Genomic DNA, 23726 nt, shown 5'->3' on the forward strand with positions numbered 1-23726 from the left:
GAGACATAAGAGAACTCGGGTTCAATCCCTGGGTCAGAAAGATCTCCTGGAGAAGGGCATGACCACTCACTCCAGTATTCTTGCTTGGCAAAGTCCATGGACAGAGAAGCCTGGTGGGCTACAATGGGGTCGCAAAGAGTTGGACATGACTGAAACAACTGACACTTAGGACTCAGACTTAAAAAGGCATGAACTCCCTAAAAATGGATGCAAAGTTGCTGAGTGCATGTGTATTCTCTCTACAAATGACCGATCTTCACAAATTCTTCTGATGAAAGGAAGAATCTAAAGAGGAGAACAGACTTGAAAAGTCTTTCTGTAGTTTAGACAAATCCATGAATGGCTAACATGAAGCTGGTTAGAGATTACGTCCTTCTGAAAATATTCTTGGGAGATTCTCCTCAAATATGCCCAGTTGCTATAAGTGGCAAAAACAATCTTATGTACCCCAGTGTAAGTTTTCTAGAATATAAAAGAGCAGGGGGAAATTTCTTGGTATGCTACATAAGAAATTCAAGAGAAAAAATACATTTTATCCCACGTATTTTACATCTCCCTAATGACATCTATTAGGGCTTCCCAAGTGGTGCTAGTGGTAAAGAACCCGCCTGCTAATGCAGGAGACATGAGAGATGTGGGTTCAGTCCATGGGTCGGGAAGATCCCCTGGAGGAGGGCATGGCAACCTGTTTCATTATTCTTGCCTGGAGAATCCCATGGACAGAGGAGCCTGGAGGGCTACAGTCCACAGGGTCGCCAAGAGCTGGACATGAATGAAGCAACTGAGCATGCGTGCAATGACATCTATTGCCTTGCATATGTGGTTAGGCCTCAACTTGGTGTAGATAAATGCATATCTATGAATATCTGCCTGATATGAGTATCTCTTACTAGGATATCTATGAATACCACATCTATTCATATAGATATGAATATATATAAATGCATATCTTTGAATCCCAAAGCAATCAATGTGTTGAAAACATAAACTGGTTGAACTTATCTGTACACCTAGTTAAAGTCCACAAGAAGGGTCTAAGTGTTTTGGCTCTCATCCCCTGGGCTGGCTCACAGGGTCGGGCACACAAATTCAGAGTTAAAACCCCGTCCCGGGACCAGGTCTTACTAGCGTGGAGGCCTCACCTCAGCAAACAGGCCAAGTTCTCCAGCAGCTGGAGCCAGGCTGCTCTCCATGTAGGGTCGTGCCAAGGACCTCACATAAAGGCCACAGGAGCCACAGAAGCGAGCAGATGGGTGATTGCTGGCCCCACATTTAAAGCAAACTGAGTAGCAAGTCGGAACGCTAGGCTAGAGGACAGAAAATACTTTCAAATTTTCAAGAATATTAGAGACACAGTCTTCCCATACAGCTTATACCCATCCCATACAACTGCAGCCATCACAAGAAGAAAGGCTGATACTCTCTTGACTCTGCAGTTCTACCTTCTACAATTTATCCTGCAGATGAACAAATACATTAAGAAGTATATTCAAGACCATTCCCTGCAGGATTGTGGATTCAGAGGAAGTAACTGGAAACAGCTTAAATGTCCAGCACCAGGGGATGGCCTGAACCTAGCACAGTACACAGAGACAGTGTAATGTTATGAAATCATGGAGAAAATGAGAAGGTTACTAACAGGATAAAGCACCGGGTCAGTGTTCATATTAAACTACAGTTAATTAGTCATGCCTCCGATGGCTGAAAGCAGACCTCAGAAGCTGAGTGCCAGTGGTGACTTCTTGGGTAGGAGCCAAGGGACCAGGATGAGGAGAGACTAGCCCTTCACACGAAACCTCCTACACTATTTACACGAGACACTCCCACAAATAATTCTGAGTGTTTTATTAAAAAGGTAAGCAGATAATTCATAGAAAAACACCAAGAGTCAATACATGAGTGAAAAGGTTTACCCTCAAAGAAATGCAAATGAAAATAGCAATGAGAGACCGTCTCAGTTTGAGAGAACTAATGGTCTCTGTCTCCAGATTCTTAAGTAAGCAGGCTGTTGTTGTTGAGTTGCTAAGTCGTGCTGACTCTTTTGAGACCCTATAGACTGTAGCCTCCCAGGCTTCTCTGTCCATGGGACTTCCCAGGCAAGAATACTGGAGTGGGTCATCATTTCCTTCTCCAGGGGATCTTCCTGACCCAGGGATCAAACCCACATCTCCTGCTTGAAAGGCAGATTCTTTACCACTGAGCCACCAGGGAAGCCCAACTAACCGGGGGCTGAGACCCAAGTCCTAAGAAGTGATTTCTGGCTGGGTATGGAGGAGCAGGCACCTGGCCTGGAGTGGCTGTGAGGCACAAAGAAACTGTTTTAAACACCCCCACAATGGCTCCACACCAATCACCAGGCAAGCGTCCTCTGCTCACTCGTGGACAGGTGGACATGGACCCACACAGGCAGGTCTACACAGTGTCCTCCCAAATCCAGAAGGGAAGAGAGCCCTGAACCACTGCAAACCCTGGAAATAAGGTATTTCTGCTCAAGTAAAACTACGATAGCCTCACCAATGAATAAATTAGAACAAAGAGCACACACACATTCCTTTACGGAAAGTCAAGGAGATGAGAACAACCCCCCGAACAGTCAGAGAGCTGTATTTTGCAACGGCCTTAAGGAAGCAGGAATTTTCTTCTAAATTGGCTGGAAAACGCTGACTTCTTTGTGGGATTATTAGGCCAGGGCGAGTCACCTGGAAGTCATCATTTCATACACATAAAATAGATCATCTACACAGAACCTAATCACTGGACTTGAATTGTACCTCAATTCCTTCATTTTAAACACTCAAGATAAGCTGGTGGGAAACCCAAGCAATGGTGCCCACCACTTGCTAAACTTCGAAAAAGAGCAGGCACACAGTGGAACTGAGTCTTTTTTGGATTAAAGCCTCACTTCACTGAAGTGCTGAAAATGCACTTATTTTTGCTTAAAATAACACAGTCGTTGCCAGCACTTGTGCTTTTCAGCTTGCTTTCCTAGGACAAGAAATTTGGAATTTGGCAACGTGGTACAAAACCAGTACATATACATTTTGCTTACTGATAGGCTATAATCGAAGGGAATCTGAAGTGTTTTACTGAAATAAAGCTTAAAATTTTTCTTAAATTAATTTTAAACAAAAACCAAAACAGACATGCCTGCCTGTGAGTGACACATGAATGACTCCTGGCCGTTGGGGCCCCACCGGTGGCGCCAGCTTCCACACAAAGCCACTACATGAAATTCCAAGAAACTGCCGACGTGATGGAATCCTCCTGAAGACGGTGAAGACAGTTGTGTGTCGGTGAGCGTGCAGTGTCCTCTCCACACACAGAAATGCTGCCTTCAGCGTACCATGAGTCACTTGTGGTCTCTCCCCTCTCCTCCCCAACAAACTTCCTCCCCCATCTCTGCAGACTATATTTCTCATCATCAACAACGAACGTTTATCGACCACTGAGATACAGGACAGGTGTGTGCGGTCAACCCACCTCTTGTGGCGAGGACGGCAGGGTCCCCTCGCAGGAGACGCAGTATCTCAGCTGAGCCGGGTTCCCGGTGCCACAGTCGCGGCAGATCACTCTCTCCTTGAAAACAGGGAAAGAGACCTGTGTGTTTCCACGGTGCTTCTCTGATCTCTTCAGAGAAACACGTTCATTTTTCCTTCCATTCATCTGAGTAGTGTAGTAATGCCAGGACAAAAAGGGTGTTAATAACGTGGAATAATATGAGAGGCATCTACCACCGTGAAGCAGTCAGATATCCTGATGATTTCAACATCTAAAACTTATCTTTTGAATTAACTTACATGGAACACAAGTTTGAATACACACAGACACACCATGCAAAAAAGGAAGCCATATGCTGTGTTAATTTAAAGTGGTATCTATAGGTTGGTTCAAGTTTTAGGTTATAGTTCAAGGCATGACACTTTGAAAGCCAGGATTGAGAAGTTTCATATCTACTTAATCATGCCTTTTTTAAAAATCCCTTTCTCTTATTCAGTACTTTAAGTCCAATAAATCAAAGTACTTCCCCCCACCACAAGAAAAGAAAAGAAATATGTGTTGCTATGAGAAAACAGCTGTGCAAAGAAATCACCAAGCAGTCTTTCCAGTCCATTAGCCTGGAGACCCTATACTAACACCAGACCCTGAAACTGGATTGGTTTAGAAATTATTACAACAGAAACAGTGCCTGGCAAATGAACATAGTTTTAAAAGAAGCAGACCCCGAAACGAAAAACAAAAATCCTGAAAAATAGTATTCATCTGGCCTTAGGAAGGCAAACTGACTTTTTCACATTGCTTCTGTGTGAGTTGTGGTGGTGTTGTTTTTTTTTTTTTCAGTGTTGAAACTGTACTCCTGGGTAGGCTCTCCATCTCTGGCTTCAACAATAGACAGGAAGACTCAAGACAAGCAAAAGACTGTATGTTTACAAGTAATCTAGTTCTATATGAATTTGGATTTGCTCTGTAGTTTCTCACTTAGAATTGGAAAAGTGAAAAGACTGTCTTAGAAAATGAGTGGTAAGTTCGATCTTCTGAATCAGGAAGCTGGAGATAAGTTGTAATACACACACACACAAACACACACACACACACAAACAAGAAAACAGAAAAGATGGTTAACATAGCCTAGGTAGTATGGCCATGCCCCACAGCAAGTGGGTCTTAGTTCTCTGACCAGGGAGTGAACCTGTGCCCCCTGCAATGGAAGCTGAGTCTTAACAGCTGGACCACCAGGGAAGTCCCTGAGGTGTTACAGTTCTCACTGTCCATTAAGGGCACTTAATAAGGGCACTTCCCTTATTGCTGAAATTTTTTGTTCTTTTATCCCCCAAGTTATCTATATTAAACCTATTTCATCCTGTAGTGAACTTTACTTGAGGTCAAGTAAAAAGGAGGTGAGTGGGACCGTAAATTCAAAAATGGAGAAAAGATATGGTTGTAGGTTCAGTGATTCTACCCCCAAAATGTTCCTGGCATGATGCCATTTGTCTAACAAGATGTTTTTGAAGTTCGACATGATACTTCACTTTTTCACCCTTGTGACAGCTTGTAATCCTCCTTTTCTAGGTGATAGAGACCCATAATCAAACAAAGCAAACACAAACACCAAGTGACTTTAAGGACAAGATTACAAGTCAACATGAATGACAATGTTCAATTTAAAAATATACGGAGTAAAAACCTGTGTGAGCTGCAGTGCAATCTGTCCTCCAAACCCATGTCTGGGGAAACACATTTCTATGGATCTTTCCTGATGTTTAGATCCTGTTGGCAAGTTCAACTTTTGGGCGGATGCCCTTCCGAAAACAAGAGTGGGTTTTGTTCATGGGTATTAGCTCATCAACTGTTAGCCAATGTCATCAGCTGAAGAAAGACGTTTAACTGCTCAAACATTGATTTATATGGATTTCACTCACACTGTCACAGATTCACGTTTAATTACCTTCAGGCGGAAGCTGGCCTGTGGCTGCAGCTGTGGTGCCAGGGGAGCCTCACAGACCACACAGATGGGTGTGTTCAGGGGCACCACGTTCTCACACTCTGTGCACAAGCCCATCTGCATGAAGAAGGAGGCCAGGTTGGTCTTCAGATGCAAAAGGTGAAGGCACAAATTGATCTTAGAACGTAAAGTTTAATTTATTTTTGTAAAAAATTTCTTTTAAATAATTGCCATTTTTACTCATTTCTTATTAAGGTAAAAAGATATCTATTGTAGAAAAGAGAGGTGTAAAGAAAAGAAAAATAAATAGCTTACAGCGGAGTAAGGAAATTGACAAATCTTTTCTATAATACATTAAAAGGCAATTATAAAGTTGGATAAAACTGTTAAAAAAAAATAACCATTTCAGATTCTGAAAGCCAACCAAAGACAGGATGAACTGAAAAGCAATGAACCTTGGGTGAGGACCCCACACGTCTGCTGGGTCTTGCTTGGGCTGTTCCTTGTCCTCCTCCAGCTCCGTCAGAGCAGGGTGGGCTTTGAACACCAGCAGCTTTGTGGCTGCTGGCGGCCAGGGCTCACAGGATCTGGAGCTTGGTCAAGATGACGCACTCAGTGGCCAGCCAACAGGGAGGACCATGGCTGCCCCAACCTGAGATCATGGTCCTGTTTTGAGCGACTGATGAACCAGCAAGTAATCAGGGACTTAACAGGGAGTTCTAGAAGGAGGGAAATTTCTGTGTATTGCTAGATTTAAGTTAAACTATTCTGAAACAGACTGTGAGAAGTCAAGGAGTCTGCTGTATTCCCTAGAGCTCTATTTAGTAAGTAAGTGTTAGTCGCTCAGTCATGCCCAACTCTTTGTGACCCCATGGACTGCACCCCACCAGGCTCTATTAGAAAATAACTTAAAAAACTCAACTTTTAAAAATAGCAAAAAAAAAAAATTTTCAACACAGGAAACATAGGAATTAAAAAGGTGGTGGTGAATCCTGAGAAGAGTCTCCCTTCAAGGCTACTGCCCCAGGTGAGGTATTATATACTTCAAGGAAAGGAGGGCCAGCCTCCTCAGGAGGGCCAGCTTGTCCACCAGCACGAAGCTCAGAGAAATGCAGGGAATCAAGGTCATGCATTTCAATCTGGGTCCAAGCCAGCACCTCCATTCCGAGTCTCAGGATCCTTTCTGTCCCACTGCAATCCCCAACTTTCACAAAGAAATGTGTTGATAAGGTGAACTCAGTTGATGCTGTAACTCATCAATAAATACAACTCAATTCTGTGTATGCTTTCAGCAGGACGATGCAGAGTGGCTCTGGAGCTGAGAGGAACCCCTCTGCACATCTCTAACGAGACCCTGAGTGTCTTAGGTCAGGGACCCTAGGAGCAGGATCCACCCCTTTAAGTCCCTGAAGCCCAGCTGAGAGCAGGACACGGTAAGAACTCAATACTTCAGATTACGAAGCTGTTTATACATTAGGGCATGTTAATAAATGTCATTTACAGGCAGTATAGATGTTCCAAAGCTCATCATTTTGAATATTTATAATCCCTGATAACCTTTTCTCCCTGTAACAACAGAGAAAGTTTTGAAAAATTTGTTTTCAGACCAGTAAAAAAACAACTTTGACACTGTACCAACAAATATGTAAGCAGGGAAAATTCAAACCAGTGAGACCTGTTCATATTTTATTTGCTATACCACCTTCTTTAAGGAGTTCAAAATATATCATGGGAGTAGAGTAAATTAAATTAACTTCTACAGCATCTCCCTTTAGTACCTAGCCTCTTGCTTGAAGGCGTAACTCAATTCTAAAACTCTGGACTTTGAATTTATTGAATAATGACTTTTTCCTAGTGGCTATCTTTTTATTTTTGGTGAATACTACCAAATGCTTAAATTTATTTTTAACTGTAGGATAATGGCTTTACAATATTGTATTGGTTTCTGCCATACATCAACATGAACTGGTCACAGGTATACTTAAACCCCCTCCATCCTGAACCTCCTTCCCACCTCCCACCCTGTGACTATCCTTTTTAAATGGTCATTTTTCAGTAAACTTCCCAGATCCTTCTGCATCATTTTATAAATCTGAATCCAAAAGAACCCCAAAGTATCAAGTGCATAAGAGATGAACACATTTAGGTAAAGGTTTTGATTTTTAGTTAGTCAAGTATGTTTTCTAACTAAGTACAAATCTTTTTGGCTTTTTTTTTTTTTTGGCTAAGCTGTGCAGCTTGCAGGATCTTAGTTTCCCGACCAGGCCTCAAATCTGGGCCATGGAGGTAAAAGCACCCGGCCCAACCACTGGACTTCCAGGGAATTCCCTAACTTACTGCACACTTAGTGGTAGGATAATATCAGTCATCATCTATGGTCAGCTAAAACTTTTAAATGTAGACATACTGATCCATCTATAGCTGATATAAACAGCTTCTTTGGACAGAATGGTGTATTTTACAGATATACAGACCTGTAATTAGTACTTGTGGTCATTTATTTGTAGAATATATTTCCATATTGTGCCCTGGTTATGAACAGAAATATCATATGAGTAGGAAACATGTATTTATCCATAAGTAAACCACTGAAATCAAAAGATGTCAGTCTTTTCCTGAGCCTATGCTTCTTCGAGGCCACACAAAAGGAATGGCACTGCAAACGTGTTTCTGATTCCTAAATAGGAGTCTGGATAGAACAAGAATCATTTGCCAATAATTTTTTCAACAACTATCTGTGGTTCCTGTGTGCCAGGTGCTATGCTGCTGCAAATACAGACCAGATCGACCAGTGGAAGAAGCTTCAAGGATTCTGCTACTCACCTGAGCTCCTTCTGGGGGCGGCAGACGGCAGCCGAAAATGGGAGGCACAGAGGAGCCACATTCCAGACAGTAACGAGCAAAGGGGTCCGACGGACGGGCCACCAGGCAGCGGGCACACCTACGACACAAGAGGCCCATGAGCGGCCCTGTGCTGAGCAGCGCACGACATCGACAAGCATTTGAACATTCTTAAAATACAAAACAGGAAGCAGAAGGCTCTCAAAGGCAGTGGAACAAGTTTAAGACGGGAGGTGCTTCTCTAAGCATTTTTATCACAAAGTCCCACACGGCTGGGACCATGGTGCCCTTCACCTGGAGGCCAGGCGCCTCTTGCTTCCGGGCACAGCAGCAGTTTGATCAGCAGCCTCAACCCCACTTCCGAGTGGGGCCCTGGCTCCTCCTGGCACCTGGGCTTTGACGTGTGTGAGGGTGAGCCCTGCGAATTCCAGTAATGTCCATGGTGCGCTTTTCTGACTCTGACCTGGCCCTGGAGAGTCCTGTCAGGTAAGCCCTGCCTGCACCTTCACTCACCTGCGTGGAGTCCGAGGTTCTGCCCCAACACCGTCTGCCCACTCCAAGGTGGCTGCGTCGTCCTTCAGCCCTCACCCGCCTACCTGGCTGTGAAAGGATTCCTGGACCTGGTTCCCTTGTCAGTCACCCTGGTGTCGCCAAGCATTTCCAGGCGGGTCGGGCCCCGACCCTGTGACCTAGCTGAACCGCGCAGCATCTATGATATCTGCATACTGTGCACTGGGTTGTTCGGTTGCCTGCACCAGTCTCTACCGGGGCCTCTCAACAGTCAGCAGCCTTTGTAGCTGTGCTCACTTGGGGAAAGGATGGTCTTTTCAGCAATGGCGCTGGGCAAACCGGGTTCCGTTTGGGATGATGAATAAGTTCTGGAAATGGGATGGTGCTGACGGTGGCCCAACACTGTGAATGTCCTTAATGTCATTGAATTGTACACTTAGAAACTGTTAAAATGGTAAATTTTACTGTATTTTTACCACAGTATAAGTATAAAGGACTATAAAAAATTGATATTGAATAAAAGTAATAATGTATTATGAGATTCATAATACTTGTAGGAGTAAAATAAATTATCATGCTAGCACAAAGGCTGCAATTATCCAGTTACTGGAAGTTCTTAGACTATATATGAAGTGGTCTAACATCACTTGAAGACAGACTGTGACAAGTTAAAAATATGTAGTTTACCCTAAGGCAACCACTAAAAGAAAACTTATAGCTAATAAGCCAACAAAGGATACAAAATAAAATGAAATCATAAAACATACCCAATTAATCCAAAAGCAAGCCAAAAAAGGGGGGGCAACAAAGAATAGGTAAGACAAACAGAAAACAAATAGCATGACAGCTGACTGAAATTCAAACATATCAATTATCAGAACAAATATAAATATGCTCAGCACCACATGCAGAGATTGTTCTATTTTCTAAATGCAAGACCTAACTACATGCTGTTTAAAAGAAACCTTCTTTAACTGGAGAAACACAAATAGGTTAAAAAGAAAAGGATGAAAATAAGATGCTCCATGCAAATACTAATCAAAAGAAAGCAGTAATGCTGATTTAATACCAGACAAATATGATTTCTATGCAAAGACTATTATCAGGGTTAATAAAAGGTTATTTCACAGGAGGAGGCATAAACTGGGAGATTGAGATTGATGTATATGCACTACTATACTTAAAAGTAGATAACTAATAAGAACCTATTGGACAGCACAGGGAACTCTACTCAATACTCTGTAATGACCTATATGGGAACAGAATCTGAAAAAGCGTGGATACATGTATGTGTATAGCTGATTCACCTTGCTGTACACCTGAAAGTAACACAATGCTGTAAATCAACCATACTCCAATAAAATTTTTTTTAAAAAAGCTTATTTTGTAAGGATAAAGGGGTCAATTCAGCAATAGAACATAGGAATCCAAAAGGCTTATATATTGAACAACAGAGCTTCAAAGTACATGAAGCAAAGAACTGAAAGCAATACAAGGACAAGTAGACAAACTCATAATTATAGTCATAGATTTCAGTATAATTTCCTCAATAACTGATAAAACCACAGACAAAACCAATAAAGACAGAGAAGACACTACAGCACCGTATTCGTTTCAAGTATACAACATAACAATCAATAATTGTGGATACTGCAAGATGATCACCGCAGTGTTAGCACCGGTCACCACACAGTTACAGAATCTTTTTCCTTATGTTGAGAACTTCTTACATTTACTCTCTTAGCAACTTTCAGTATGCAGTACAGTGTCATTAACTATCTTCACCACTTACATCCCCAGGACTTATTCATTTTACGAGTGAAAGTTTGTATCTTTTGACCACCTTTATCCAGGTCACCCACTCTACCAATCCCAAGGGAAATGCAAATTAAAACCACTACCCCCACCTTACCAGAATGGCCAAAAATAAAAATAACAATGTTGGTGAAGATGTAGGGAAACTGGAGCTCCCATCCATCATATACTACTGGTGGGGGTGCAAAATGGTACAGCCTCTTAGGAAAACATATGGACAGTTGTCTTAAAAAGTTAAACATATGCCTACCATATGAGCCAGCCACCCCACTCCTAGTTGGTTAGCTAAGGGGAATTAAAGTATATATGCACAGGATGACATGTATATAAATGTTCATAGCAGCTTTTTCTGTGACAGCCAAAACCTAAAAACAATCTGGATGTACATCCAATAGGAAACAGGATAAACAAACTGTGATGTATCCATACGATGGAACACTACTCAGCATTGAAAAGAAACGTCCAAGGCATGCATACAAAATGGGTGAGCCTCCAAGTCATCAAGTGGAGTGAAAGAAGCCTGGCCAAGGAGCAAATACTGAATTGTTCCATATATATATATATATGGGATCAAGTGCAAGCTAAGCTACAATGACAACAAGCAGACCAACAGGTGCCTGGGAATGGGGCAGGTCACAGGGGAGGGTTTTAAAAAGGTACAAAGCAGGAAACTCTTGGAGGTGGTGGATTTTTTCATTTTCTTGATTGGGGTGATAGTCTTGAGATTATATGTGTATATATATACGTATGTATCAATTGTACTCTCTAAGTGCCATTTATTGTATGTCATTTGCGCCTTTAAATTTTGTAAAAATTTAATTAAAAAACAAAAAAGTTGGGGAAAATACCATTGCTATGCCCCATCTTTAAATTATTTTTGACCATGTTGTGTCTCAGCAGTACTTAGACAGTAGAGAGAAAGCAATACATACTTGAGAAAGTCCGTCTCCCTGTGAATCCTCATGATCTCTGTGCTTGTCAAGCTCTTCTGGCCAGTTATGTGTGCAAACCCAGGGAACTAAAATGAAGAACATATATAAAATCATGGCAAAATTCTAACCAGTTATATGTGCAAACCCAGGGAACTAACATGAAGAACATATATAAAATCATGGTAAAAGCTCTGGTAAGGTAAATTACATAGAGTTCATCTCAGTGCTTTGTCCCACCATATGCAGCAGCCATCGTTTTTCCCACCATGCTCCAGCCACACCAGCCTCCTGGTGATCCTCACTTAGCTGAACTTGAGGTTACTCGACAAAGATCTTTGCAGGGCTGGTTTCTGTTCATCTTGAAGGTTCAATTAAAATGCCACCTTTTTGAGGGGGCCTTCTCTTATCCCCCTGAATTAGGAGACTGTTCTTCCTACCTGGTCATTCTCTATCCCAGGGGTTCTCAAGTTTGGGTGTTTATCAGAAGAAAGGCCAATTAGAACAGATGATGGGGCCCACCCTAAAGACCCTGAGGCCGCAGGTCTGGGGGGTGCAGTGGGGGTGGGTGGGTGTCTGCTTTTCTGATGAGCTCCCAGGTGACGCTGATGCTCCTGGTCTGGGGACCACAACTGGTAAACCATGGCTCTATTCCATTACCCAGGTCTATCTTTTTCATGACAAATCACTATTCTCAATTATTTTTTCCATTATTCACACATTTATATCTGCCTGCCCCCATTCACAACAAAATGTGAGCACCGTGAGTACAGGGGCCTTTTTTGTCCAACTAGGTATCTCGGCTCTGGGACAGTGCCTGACCCAGGGTGAAAAGGCAGGGACATTTTCTTAAAGTATGTTGCAGGAAGCATTAAAAACACAGTAGATCTTTAGCATCCAAAAGAGTTTCCTTAGCAGTTACCTGGGGCTGCTGGGGGGCTGGTCTAGAGCCCAATTCATCACGGAAAGTTGGGGCTTCCCGCGGACTCTCTGAGAAGCGAAGGTCTTTCAATGTTTTAGGGTCACTTCTTTCACCCATGTCTACAATTACATCAAAAGCATCATTCTGTGAATATCTGAAATCATATGTGCTTTCATGCAAATGTGTCTTCATAGTTAGAAACCTTTTAATAAGGGGCCACTGTTGTCACATTCTCGAATGTAGTAACTATGCAAAGAAGCTCCCACTCAGTTGAATTCATGGCAATAAAGAAAAAAGTGGGCCCAGACTGAGAAAATGAAAATCTGCCCTGTCACATTCCCCAGCATTCTGCACCAGGCTGGGAGAATGGATAAACCCAGTTGAAGGGTCAGCAGGAAATATTATGTGTCCCAAGGACACACTGCAGCTGTCACACATCCTAACAGTTCCCACTCTGAGTGACCACTGCTTCTTACTGACCAAGAAACCCTGCTCTCTAAAATCAGGTTATCAGAAAACTTTGCTGTTTGAAATCATATCAGTAAGAATGAAACATCCAACTCTTGCCTGGAAGCCCCAGGTCACTGTGACATAGGGTTGTCGTTCACTTGCTCAGTCATGCCTGGCTCTTTGTGACCCCATGGACGGCAGCACACCAGGCTCCCCTGTTCTTCACTGTCTCCTAAAGTTTGCTCAGACTCGTGTCTATTGAGTTGGTAATGCTATCCAACCACAGAGAAGCAGCCTCAATGTCCAACCCGGTGCAGAGCTTCAGAGAAAGACCTCTGGGCACTACCTTCCACATGTAGCTTTGTTGTTTCAAAGGAAACAGAACCCTGGTCCCCTTCTCAGGTCCGTATCTCATGGCGACCATTTCCCACTGATCTCTGCTTTGCTTACCTATCAGAACTCTTCTTTCATTTAAATTTCATCCAAACCCCATCTTCCCCCAGCAACTGCTGTCTGTACTTTAGTTGATGAGATCGCCATGGTTCCTCTACCACGTGGTCTCCTGTGTTGCAATGAATAGATAAATCTGACTCTGCTGGACAGCTTGACTCTCCCTCATGTAGCCAGGATGGCATTAAAAGTCAAATGAGATCTTACTGTACTGTCCTGGTGTTTCTTAGTCAACCCCTCGGAAAACAAGAACACAAGCCCTGAACCTGTTTGGTGGTTCAGTATACTAACTCGTATCTTCATCCTGTCACTTCATACCTGGAAACTTTCCAAGGTTAACATTCCAACCCAGTTTACTTTCAGGATTCTTATATTTCTTCCTTCCTTTTGATTCAACAAATCCATTTTTCAGTTCCTAGGAGGGAAGAGACTATGTATCAGTCACTTGACTCTGCCCGTTTAGATATGAAAATTAAAAGTTCCATAGTAGAGACGGCGACACAGCCTGCACTTCTTTACTAGAAAGGGGTCACAGTCACTTTCACCAAGTGACCTTTGTTTCGCTGTCTCTGGATGCACACACAGCTTTGACTCTGGCCTGCCTGCCTGGCAGCACGCCTGCTTGGGATGCCCCTTCCATGTCAAGTGGCCAAGACTGGAGGCAGGTGACAGCTCACACAGGTAGGACGTCACACTCTAGGGAGACACAGTGACAACAGAGGGACCACCAGACTCCAGGGGCAAAGGCAGGGTGGGGTCAGATCCAGACAGATCTGCTGTCCACTGTCCTCCCACACTCGGCCCCGAAACACAGACATGCTTCTGTTCTCAGGGTCAGTCCCTCATGCTTGGCTGAAGCCTGAACACCTGCTGGTACATGTTGGCTCAACCCCTGCTGGCTGCCCCCCGGTCAGTGTAGACCCCTGGTCACAAGTGGGCCCCACGCCATGCCTGCATCCACCACTCTGGTCCCACGGCCTCTTTGCTGCCCTCTGGTTGATTGTTAGGCTGAAGGGACTCCCCCCCAAAACTTCCCATCACCCCAACGAGAGTCTGAGACTTTCTGTTTAATTGCCTCACCGTGGGCTGGCCCACCCTCTGACCCTGGGATCCATCCCACTGATACCCAGAACCCAAGGTCTAGAGTTTCAAATGTCCTTTCTAGACAGGTGTAGTTCATTCTCTAAAGAGGTGAGGCTTTGTATCTGGAGATGAAGCTTTCAACATAACTGAGGGCCACGCCCACTGAGGGCTCCTACTAGCCCGATACTTCTTTTCAGCAAATGCCTCCACCCTCTCCTACCTGTCCCCATGCAGGACATGGAGTACGGCAGAATTGCTCTCTGCTGCCTGGGAGCTTACAGCACATGGGGGAGACAGACAAGGAGCAGAGTAATCACGTGGTCAAAGCACTTGATGAAAGAAGGCCTGGGAGCTAGGGGAGCAGAGACAGAACCCAGCATGCACAGAGTTTGAGCTGGAACGTAAACACGGGAGTCACAAAGCGGGAAAGGATGACTGAGGACAGAGACTGGCTCTGAGAGGCCAGGCTGAGGGTTTCTGCTTTCTTCCACAGGGTAAGAGGAGAAGACACAGGAGCCTACATAGAGATGCCAGTGAGGAGTCTCCAACAGGCAGGGTGGAGGACTGGCCAAAAGGTGGGAAACCAGCAAAGACACTGTGCAGTGGTTGAGAGTGACCCCAACGGTAAGGACCTGAAAATGGGTGACAGACTGACTGGGGGTAAATGAAGGGGAAGATGTGACCACTGAGGAAAGGGACCAGGGATGTGGTGACGATCCAAATGCATCACAGTGTCAGTACTTGCCTGCTTCGGAGGGTCCTTGAGAGCATTTTCCACAGTGTCTTCTGGAGAGACTGGATCTGGCGAAACAGAGTCCACCTGAAACACCTTTGTGACAATGGCGCTCTCTCTGCAGTCTCTGAAAATTGTTCCAGACAGGGGAAGTTTGCGTGTCACACAGAGGTTCAAAGACAGGGTGTCCGGCAACTAAGATGACTCTAGAATGAATTTACTATATTGCTATTTTAAACTGGAGACCAACATATTACCATTTCTATGGTCTTAACCTTGAGCCTGGTGGGCTGCTGTCTATGGGGTCGCACAGAGTCGGGCACGACTGAAGTGACTTAGCAGCAGCAGCAGCAGCAGCAACCTTACTCTTATTCAGTTATCTCTTGCTATGTAACACGCCACTGCAAAACATTATGTCTTAGAACACAAAGGTGTGGGTTTGCCAGCTCTTGTGTAGTTGCAGTCAGGTGTCAGCTTGGGCCGGAGTCAAGTGAAAGTACAGCTCAGTCAGATATCCAAAATGGTTTCTCCCCTCAGGTTCTAAGTCTGGCCTGGGACAGCTGGGGACTTGCCAGTCATCTCTCTCCTTCCCCTTCTATCTCCCTTTCCAGGTGGTGAACTTGGGGTTCCTCATAGTAGTAGATCTCAGGTAGGTCAGAGACTTCCTACAAGGTGGCTGGCTTCTCCCAGCGTTTATATTCCAAGAGACCAGACCAGATACCGCAAGGCTTCTTGTGGTCTGGCCTTAGCGTCATGTCTGGAGCATTTTCTTGGTCAAAGTTAAGTTGTAGGGCCAGCCCAGATTCAGAAGGAGGGGATACTGTGGGAGGCATGGCTCACTGGGGGGCCATTTGGAGGACTATCTACCACATTCACCATAAAGATGTCATACCTTAATTCTGAAACGATTCTGAAGCAAAGAATGAGGTTACCCGTATATCATTCATTCTACCTAAGTTATGGGAATTTTCCTTATCCCAACTGTGGGTAGCATAATATGCACTTCCCTGGGACATTTTAACTGTTATTCCTCAAATACTAGTCAGTTTTCAATTTATTCATAATATTTCACAATTACTCTTGTTCCTCCATGATGCAATAGAAGTCCCATGAGAAACCAACTGAGAGGTGGCCAGAAGTAAATTCTGGAGGTGATTTCCCCTCAGCACCAGCAGCTCATCTATACTCTTCATTTTTCTAAACAGTTTTACTGAGATATAATGTACATGACATAAAATGCCCTTGCTCTAGGTATATAATTTGATGATACTCCATACATTTACACAACTGTACAACCACCACCACGGTCCAATGTTACAACAACCTGTTTCTAGTTACTCCTCACTTCCACCTCCTACACCAGGCAACCACCGATCTGCTTCCCGTCTTCACAGTTTTGCCTTTTCTGTGCTGTGTGCTTAGTTGCTCAGTCGTGTCTGACTCTTTGTGACCCCATGGACTGTAGCCCTCCAGGCTCCTCTATCCACAGGATTCTCCAGGCAAGAGTACTGGAGTGGGTTGCCATGCTGATAAATGTAATCCTACAAATACAGTCTCCCATGTCTGGCTGCCTTTACTTGTCTTTTTCTTTTTTTTTCTGAGGTTCACCCAGGTAGTTGCATGTGTCAGCAATTCATTCATCTTTATTCTTGAGTAGCATTCCATTTCATGGATGTACCACAGTAGTTTGGAGGTTACAATACTTAATACTGTTATGAGTATTCATGTATGAGTCTTTATAGTATGAGCCCCTGAGGTTGGGTTTTCTCTTGTTTGTAACGAGGCATCTGACTTAGGCTTTGCTGAGACATCCAGTTCAAAGATGGTGCTCTTCAGTAAACACTTCACCCGCCACAGGACCAGATGAAGATCCAGCCACTGCCGATCCCCCCATAGAAGCCCCTTTATTTTAGAGATCTTGGTTGGTTTCCATGACTGACCAATTGGGCAATTTTTTCTCTTCCCACTGTAAGTTCCTGCTCTGCTGCTGCTAAGTCACTTCAGTCGTGTTCGATTTTGTGTGACCCCAGAGACGGCAGCCCACCAGGCTCCCCCGTCCCTAGGATTCTCCAGGCAAGAACACTCAAAATTCACCAATGAAGACTGAGCCCGTGGAATTCCTCAGCCCCCTGCCCTCAGCCCTAATAAAAGCAGGCCCTTGGCCTGTGATTTATCCCTTCTTCTCTCCCCCTGCCCTCATCTCTTTGTACTTGTGACCTCACTGGGTGCCACATAATCCCCAGGACTTCTAGGTAATAAACTTCTTCTCTTTCCAAGTTTCTTGATGATTACTGCTGAGGGCCTCTTGGAATTGTAATAAGAACAAGGGCTGGTCCAGCCATACATGTGGACAGATACACTGGAGCAGAACCACTGGGTCAGATGGTCAGTGAGTTTAACTTTTTAGAAACTGCGACCTGTGGTTGTTCCATTTACATCCCCACTGGCATCATGTGAGGGTTCCAGTTTCTCCACACACTCACTGACGCTTGACACTGTTGGCCTGTTTTGATCACCTGTACTCTTGAATATGTTCTCTGTAGGTATTTGCTTGAGATGTGTCCCTGGTGTATTGGGATACAGGCTTGATTGTTGTAATGCAGAATCAAAACAACAGTGGCTTAAACAGAGTCATTTCAGTTCAGTCGTTCAGTCATGTCCGACTATTTGCAACCCCATGAATTGCAGTGCTCCAGGCCTCCCTGTCCACCACCATCTCCTGGAGTTCACTCAAATTCACGTCCATTGAGTCGGTGATGCCATCCAGCCATCTCATCCTCTGTCATCCCCTTCTCTTCCTGCCCCCAATCCCTCCCAGCATCAGAGTCTTTTCCAATGAGTCAACTCTTCACATGAGGTGACCAAAGTACTGGAGTTTCAGCTTTAGCATCAGTCCTTCCAAAGAACACCCAGGACTGATCTCTTTTAGAATGGACTGGTTGGATCTCCTTGCAGTCCAAGGGACTCTCAAGAGTCTCCTCCAACATTACAGTTCAAAAGCATCAATTCTTCGGTGCTCAGCTTTCTTCACAGTCCAACTCTCACATCTGTACATAACCACTGGAAAAACCATAGCAATGGGCTATAACCCACCCACAGCTGTGCAGGAGAGCCATGGTGCCCGGGGCCTAGGGTTGACTTTCTACCCTGTTGCTCCATCATATCTAGGACATGACACGTCCTTGTGACCCAGTGTTGCTGACCACCACAGTCACATTCCAGCTGGCAGGAACCACGGCCTGCCTCCTCCCACAGGGCACAATCTAGAAACTGGCACGTCACTTCCACGTGCATTCACTGGCCACACCCCATGCATTCACGGGGCTCTTGCTAGCTTCAAGGAGGACTGAAAACACATGCGTGTCCTGCTAAAAATCCCAGGCTCTAGTTTTAAAAAAAATAAACTTTACTTATTTTTAAAATAATTTTGTTTTGTTTTCATTGTGCTGAGTCTTCGCTGCTTCCCAGGCTGCCTCTGGTTGTGGTGAGCGGGGGCTACTCTCTAGTTGCAGTGAGCGGGCTTCTCATTTCGGTGGCTTCTCTTGTTGCGTGTGGGCTTCAGTAGTTGTGGTTCCCAGGGTCTAGATCACAGGCTCAATAGTTGTGGCGCATGGGGTTAGTTGCTCCCCAGCATGTGGAACCTTCCTGGACCAGGGATCGAAACCATGTCTCCTACACTGGTAGGTGGATTCTTTACTACTGAGCCACCAGGGAAGCTTCTATGGTTCTTGAGGAAGGCAACACAGATTTTGGGAGCAGCCTGCAGCCTCTGCCACATCCTTGTGACCACACTTTGGTGTATTTGTCTGGTATGTTTAACTCTCACTCTCACTAATTTGCACTGAAACCTCACAGCTAGAACATAAGGGATTCTGCTTGATCTGCCCAGTAACTTAATACTCTTATATCTCAAGTTGGTGTCTGCCTTCAGTGTCCTTTATCTGCTTTGCTCATTGATTTTCCTATTGGCCTTTGATGTGTTTTTATCTGTTTTATTATTTCTTTTGCAATTTCTCAGATTTCTTACATGTTGATTTTTTAACATTTCTTAAAATTCTTGAAACTTTAAGCATCCCAAAACACTTGAAATTCTTTGGTTAAGTAAACATTCAGAAATGAATAGACATCAGTTCCAAAACAGTTGAGAAATGTTTGCTGTGCTGTGCTCAGTTGCTTAGTCGTGTCTGACTCTTTGTGATCCCATGGACTGTAGACCACCAGGCTCCTCTGTCCATGGGATTCTCTAGGCAAGAATACTGGAGTGGGTCACCATGCCCTCCTCCAGGGCATCTTCCCAACCCAGAGATCGAACCCATGGCTGCTGCATTGCAGGTAGATTCTTTCCTGTCTGAGCCACCAGGGAAGCCCTAAGAAATGTTTACCATTAAGCCATGTCAAAGTCTTAACCACACTTTTAGAAGGAGAAAACAATTCTCAGAAATATACAACTGGTCTAAATAGCCAGTACCTATCAGTGAGTGACAGTATTTAAGAAATAACATGATCATCACTGGTTGGAGAGACTTATGGGTGGCTAACCTTTGGGGAAGCATGTGTTTTGTTGTTCTTAAAAACAAACCAAATTTACAGATACAGGTATCTGGATGCAGATATAAAAAGTCTTTTAGATGAACTGCTTGTTTAACTCATTCACCTCAGCATCCATCTCATCTGGATGCTCATCATCATTGGCTTATGGCCTGTTATCCGAGATACAGTGTCCTCCTAACAAGATAACTTCCTCCCATCACAAATATCTCCATCCAGGGACCATCTGAATCCTGAGGAACGGTCAGGTTTACAGCCTGGCTGGCTCTGAGCAGAAGCCTGGTTCCCAGTCACTTGCGGATCACTGCCCTTTTCTATCTCTGTGTATTTTGCAAAATTATTTACTTATTCATTTTGGCTATGCAGGGTCTTTGTTGCTGTGTGCAGGGTTTCTCTCGGAGAAGGCGATGGCACCCCGCTCCAGTACTCTTGCCTGGAAAATCCCATGGACGGAGGACCCTGGTAGGCTGCAGTCCATGGGGTTGCAAAGAGTCGGACACAATTGAGCGACTTCCCTTTCACGTTTCCCTTTCATGCATTGGAGAAGGAAATGGCGACCCACTCCAGTGTTCTTGCCTGGAGAATCCCGGGACAGGGGAGCCTGGTGGGCTGCCGTCTATGGGGCTGCACAGAGTCGAACACGACTGAAGCGCCTTAGCAGCAGCAGCAGCAGCAGGGTTTCTCTAGTTGCAGCAAGCGGGAGCTACTTTTCATTGTGGTGCATGGGCTTCTTATTGCAGTGGCTTCTCTTATTGTGGAGCACAGGCTTAGTTACTCTGCAGCGTCTCTGAAGGTTCTTCTTGGACCAGGGATCAAGCCTGTGTCCCCTGCATTGGCAGGAGGACTCTTAACCCCTGGATCACCAGGGAAGTCCTCTGGGTATTTTTGCAAGTGTCACAATACTAGTGTGCCATCTTACATCCTAATTTTTTTCAATGTCTATATCACAAATATTTTCCTAAATCATTCAAAACTTGATGACCACAGGTTTCCTCTTAATATGTTAAAGACCTTTCATTGTTAACAGTCTTATCTAAAGCCCTTTTTCTCCTTATTACGAAACTAATGGCCTGAAAAACCTAGAGACAGAGACTTGAACAAAGCTGCATGATTTCCATAAAGAACTATTTTATCACCATTAGATACAAGCACTAACTTTCAAAATTTTTTTGTATAGGTACTTTTCCTAAGCTGAGCACATCTGAAATACTAACAGCATTTCAGAGCAGAGTGGGCACAGAACAAGACGGTGAGATGCATAAACAATGTCCTTATTCTTCGGACTCTGATGGAAGCTGTTAGCTCCTTTGAACTACAAAGTCATTGATCGCGACTTCATTTTACTGTCACCTTGCAGCAGGACGCAGCAGAGTAATCAGCTTAGTAGTTTTCAATAACTGGGATGACTTGTTTCAGTAGAGATGGGTTGGCAAGCGGGAAAGGCCACAGATCCCAATTTTTAATAAAGAATAATCATGTGTCAGGGAGTTGTTCTGTTTTCATGTTATTATTTTAAAAAATTGTTTTTTAATGCCAAGCAATCATCTTCACTGTAGAATTTGTAGCTTAAAAGGCCATGCAGTAGTTTAGCCAGCAGGGGGAGCCTGGAGTCTGATTTAAATTACCTGGGCCAGCCCCAGTATTAGTCTCCCAGAAATGTGGCCAAACCTGTTTTGTGGCACAAAATAATTCCTCTATCACAGACTAATCTGCAACGCATTTGAGGATCCTTTTTCTCTATAACGCGCGGTGAAGTTTACCAAATTAAGTGGTATTTCTCTACTTGAAACTGAAAAAAATTGTTGACTAGGAAAGAAAGGACAAAGAAAAGAATGAATTAGCTAACACCTAACAAATCAAAATGATGGTAGCTTTGAAGGGCAATAAAGTCAGTACAAAATCAGGTGGAGAACCATGGTGGTCATAGGCCACGTCCTGGGGAATAAAAGAACCATCCACTAAAAGCAACATTTTCCTCAAGACGAATCTCTTCGGAGGTCCCAAACCCTGAAAAGGCTCTTCCTTTGGAGAAGGAAATGGCAACCCACTCCAGTACTCTTGCCTGGAAAATCCCATAGATGGAGGAGCCTGGCAGGCTACAGGGACTGAGCGATTTCACTTTCTTTCACTTTCCCAAAATCCCAGTGCGGATTTCAGACTAAAAACAGTATTAATATACACAGCACTTCACTGAACTATACCCTTTTACCCATATGATCATCTCTATGTCCATCCATGTGGCTGCAAATCAACAATCTGTTTTAAACAAATAATTGTTTATATGTTCTATCCATAAAACTTTTTCTCATGTTAATCAGTATGTAAATATGTGTATTTTACAGTATAAGTAAAAGACAAACACAAAGGTTACAGACATATGCTGAAATTAAGATAACTTTTTCTTTAGTGTCTTTATAATCCAGCACCAATTCTCACTGAAATGAGTAAAGTTAAAAATATATAATAAATTTATAAATTTATAAAAAATTTATAATAAATATAAATCATCCCGGTCATTATGCTCTTGACTTACTTAGTGACTGCGATAGCTTTAACTTGTATTTTTCCATCAGGCAGGGTAATAGGCTTCGTATACTTAAAGGTAGTGTTTTCACCATAACCAATTTTCTTTTGGAATTCAGGTTTGCTGCCATCCAGGGTATAATATATGTTGACTTCCGGGGTGTCTGAAAAACCCAAAACAGGATATCTAGAATTAATACTAAAGTAGCAACCCCCTGAAGAATGCCTAGGGATCAGTTATTTAATGAGATTTAAAATATATATATACTGTAGAAGTGAATAACAATAACTAACAAGTGAGGTTTTTTTTTGTGCCAGGCACTGTGAATTAACTAATTTTATCAGTACAACCTTATGAGATAGGTCCTATTTTATACCCACATTATAGATGAGGGAACTGAGTCCCAGAGAGGTTAAGAAATCTGGTAAATGACAGTAGAATTTTGATCTGACTTCTGGGAAGTTGGATCTGTTGACCAGGCTCACTTCTTTTTAAAACAGGAGGGATTAAAAAAAAATGTTTTTTTAATTTATTCATTTGACTGTGGTGGGTCTTAGTTGCTCACAGGCCATGCTCTTGAACTGCTATGGCATTTTGCCTCTCCGACAAAGCACTGATACAAACCAAGCAGGGGTGAATTTTAAAACCAGAGTGTCTACTTAGAAAGCAGAAGCTAATTTTTCATTTTTGAGCATTGCTTTAAAAAAATGGTTTTGTTATATTTTATTTGGACTTGGTAAATGATTCGTGCACTTCTTGGGAAAATTAATAAAGGTACTTAGGTAATAAAGGTAAAGATAATAAATTCAGATGATCCAAGATCCAAAAGGTCAAACAAGGATATACAATGAAAACTTTCCTTCCAAGCTCCCTGCCCTCATCAGCTGCCCATAGGCAACCAATAATATCAACTGTCTTTCCAATATATGTATGTAGTTTACAACCATACAAGCATATATGTACGTATTTTTTAATCTCCCCCTCTCTGTACATACAAATGGCATATCATGCCCTGTTTCACACCATTTTTCTCTTCATTTAACATTGTATCTTGTATATTGTCCTATATCGCTCCTTTAAAAAGCACCCCATTCTTCTTTATGGCTGCACTGCATTCTATTCCCATGGATGAATCACTGGCCAACAGCCAATCCCTACAGATGAACATATAAACTGTCTTCTTTTGCTTTTCTTTCTTTTTTACTTTTGCTATTGCAAACACTGTAATGAATAACCCTGCAAAGAGTTCCTTTCATATCTGCAAAATATGTAGAACTAGTACTGTTGTTGAGTCAAAAGCTATGCGAGTTTGTAATTTTGTTAATGTTGCCAAACTTCCCTCCATGGACATTGAAACAATTCACCCTGCTACCAGCAGGGAATAGAAGTGCATGTTAACCCACCATCTCAACCATACCGTGTGTGATCATTTTTTCTTTTATTTTGCTGATATTTCATTTCTATTTCCCAGGTTTAAGAAA

At 43.4% G+C, this 23726-nt stretch overlaps 1 protein-coding gene across 11 annotated transcripts in view; it reads right to left on the minus strand.

Moving 5' to 3' along the window:
* Window positions 1-23726, minus strand: part of DZANK1 (double zinc ribbon and ankyrin repeat domains 1) — a 50775-nt gene that overhangs the window by 22827 nt on the left and 4222 nt on the right. For 5 of the 11 annotated variants that reach the window (XM_018057238.1, XM_018057237.1, XM_018057239.1 and 2 more), the window contains exons 3-11: window positions 22255-22408; window positions 15186-15300; window positions 13676-13772; window positions 12458-12576; window positions 11539-11624; window positions 8264-8381; window positions 5444-5584; window positions 3481-3576; window positions 1143-1307 (exon numbers count right to left, since the gene is read on the minus strand). In XM_018057238.1, coding sequence (XP_017912727.1) covers window positions 1143-1307; window positions 3481-3576; window positions 5444-5584; window positions 8264-8381; window positions 11539-11624; window positions 12458-12576; window positions 13676-13772; window positions 15186-15300; window positions 22255-22408 — 1091 coding nt within the window. The remainder of the gene's footprint in view (window positions 1-1142; window positions 1308-3480; window positions 3577-5443; window positions 5585-8263; window positions 8382-11538; window positions 11625-12457; window positions 12577-13675; window positions 13773-15185; window positions 15301-22254; window positions 22409-23726) is intronic. The other 6 variants (XM_018057241.1, XM_018057240.1, XM_005688070.3 and 3 more) reach the window with 3 other exon arrangements.

The sequence above is a fragment of the Capra hircus genome, chromosome 13 (assembly GCF_001704415.2).
Source record: "Capra hircus breed San Clemente chromosome 13, ASM170441v1, whole genome shotgun sequence".
In the NCBI taxonomy this organism is placed as follows: domain Eukaryota; kingdom Metazoa; phylum Chordata; class Mammalia; order Artiodactyla; family Bovidae; genus Capra; species Capra hircus.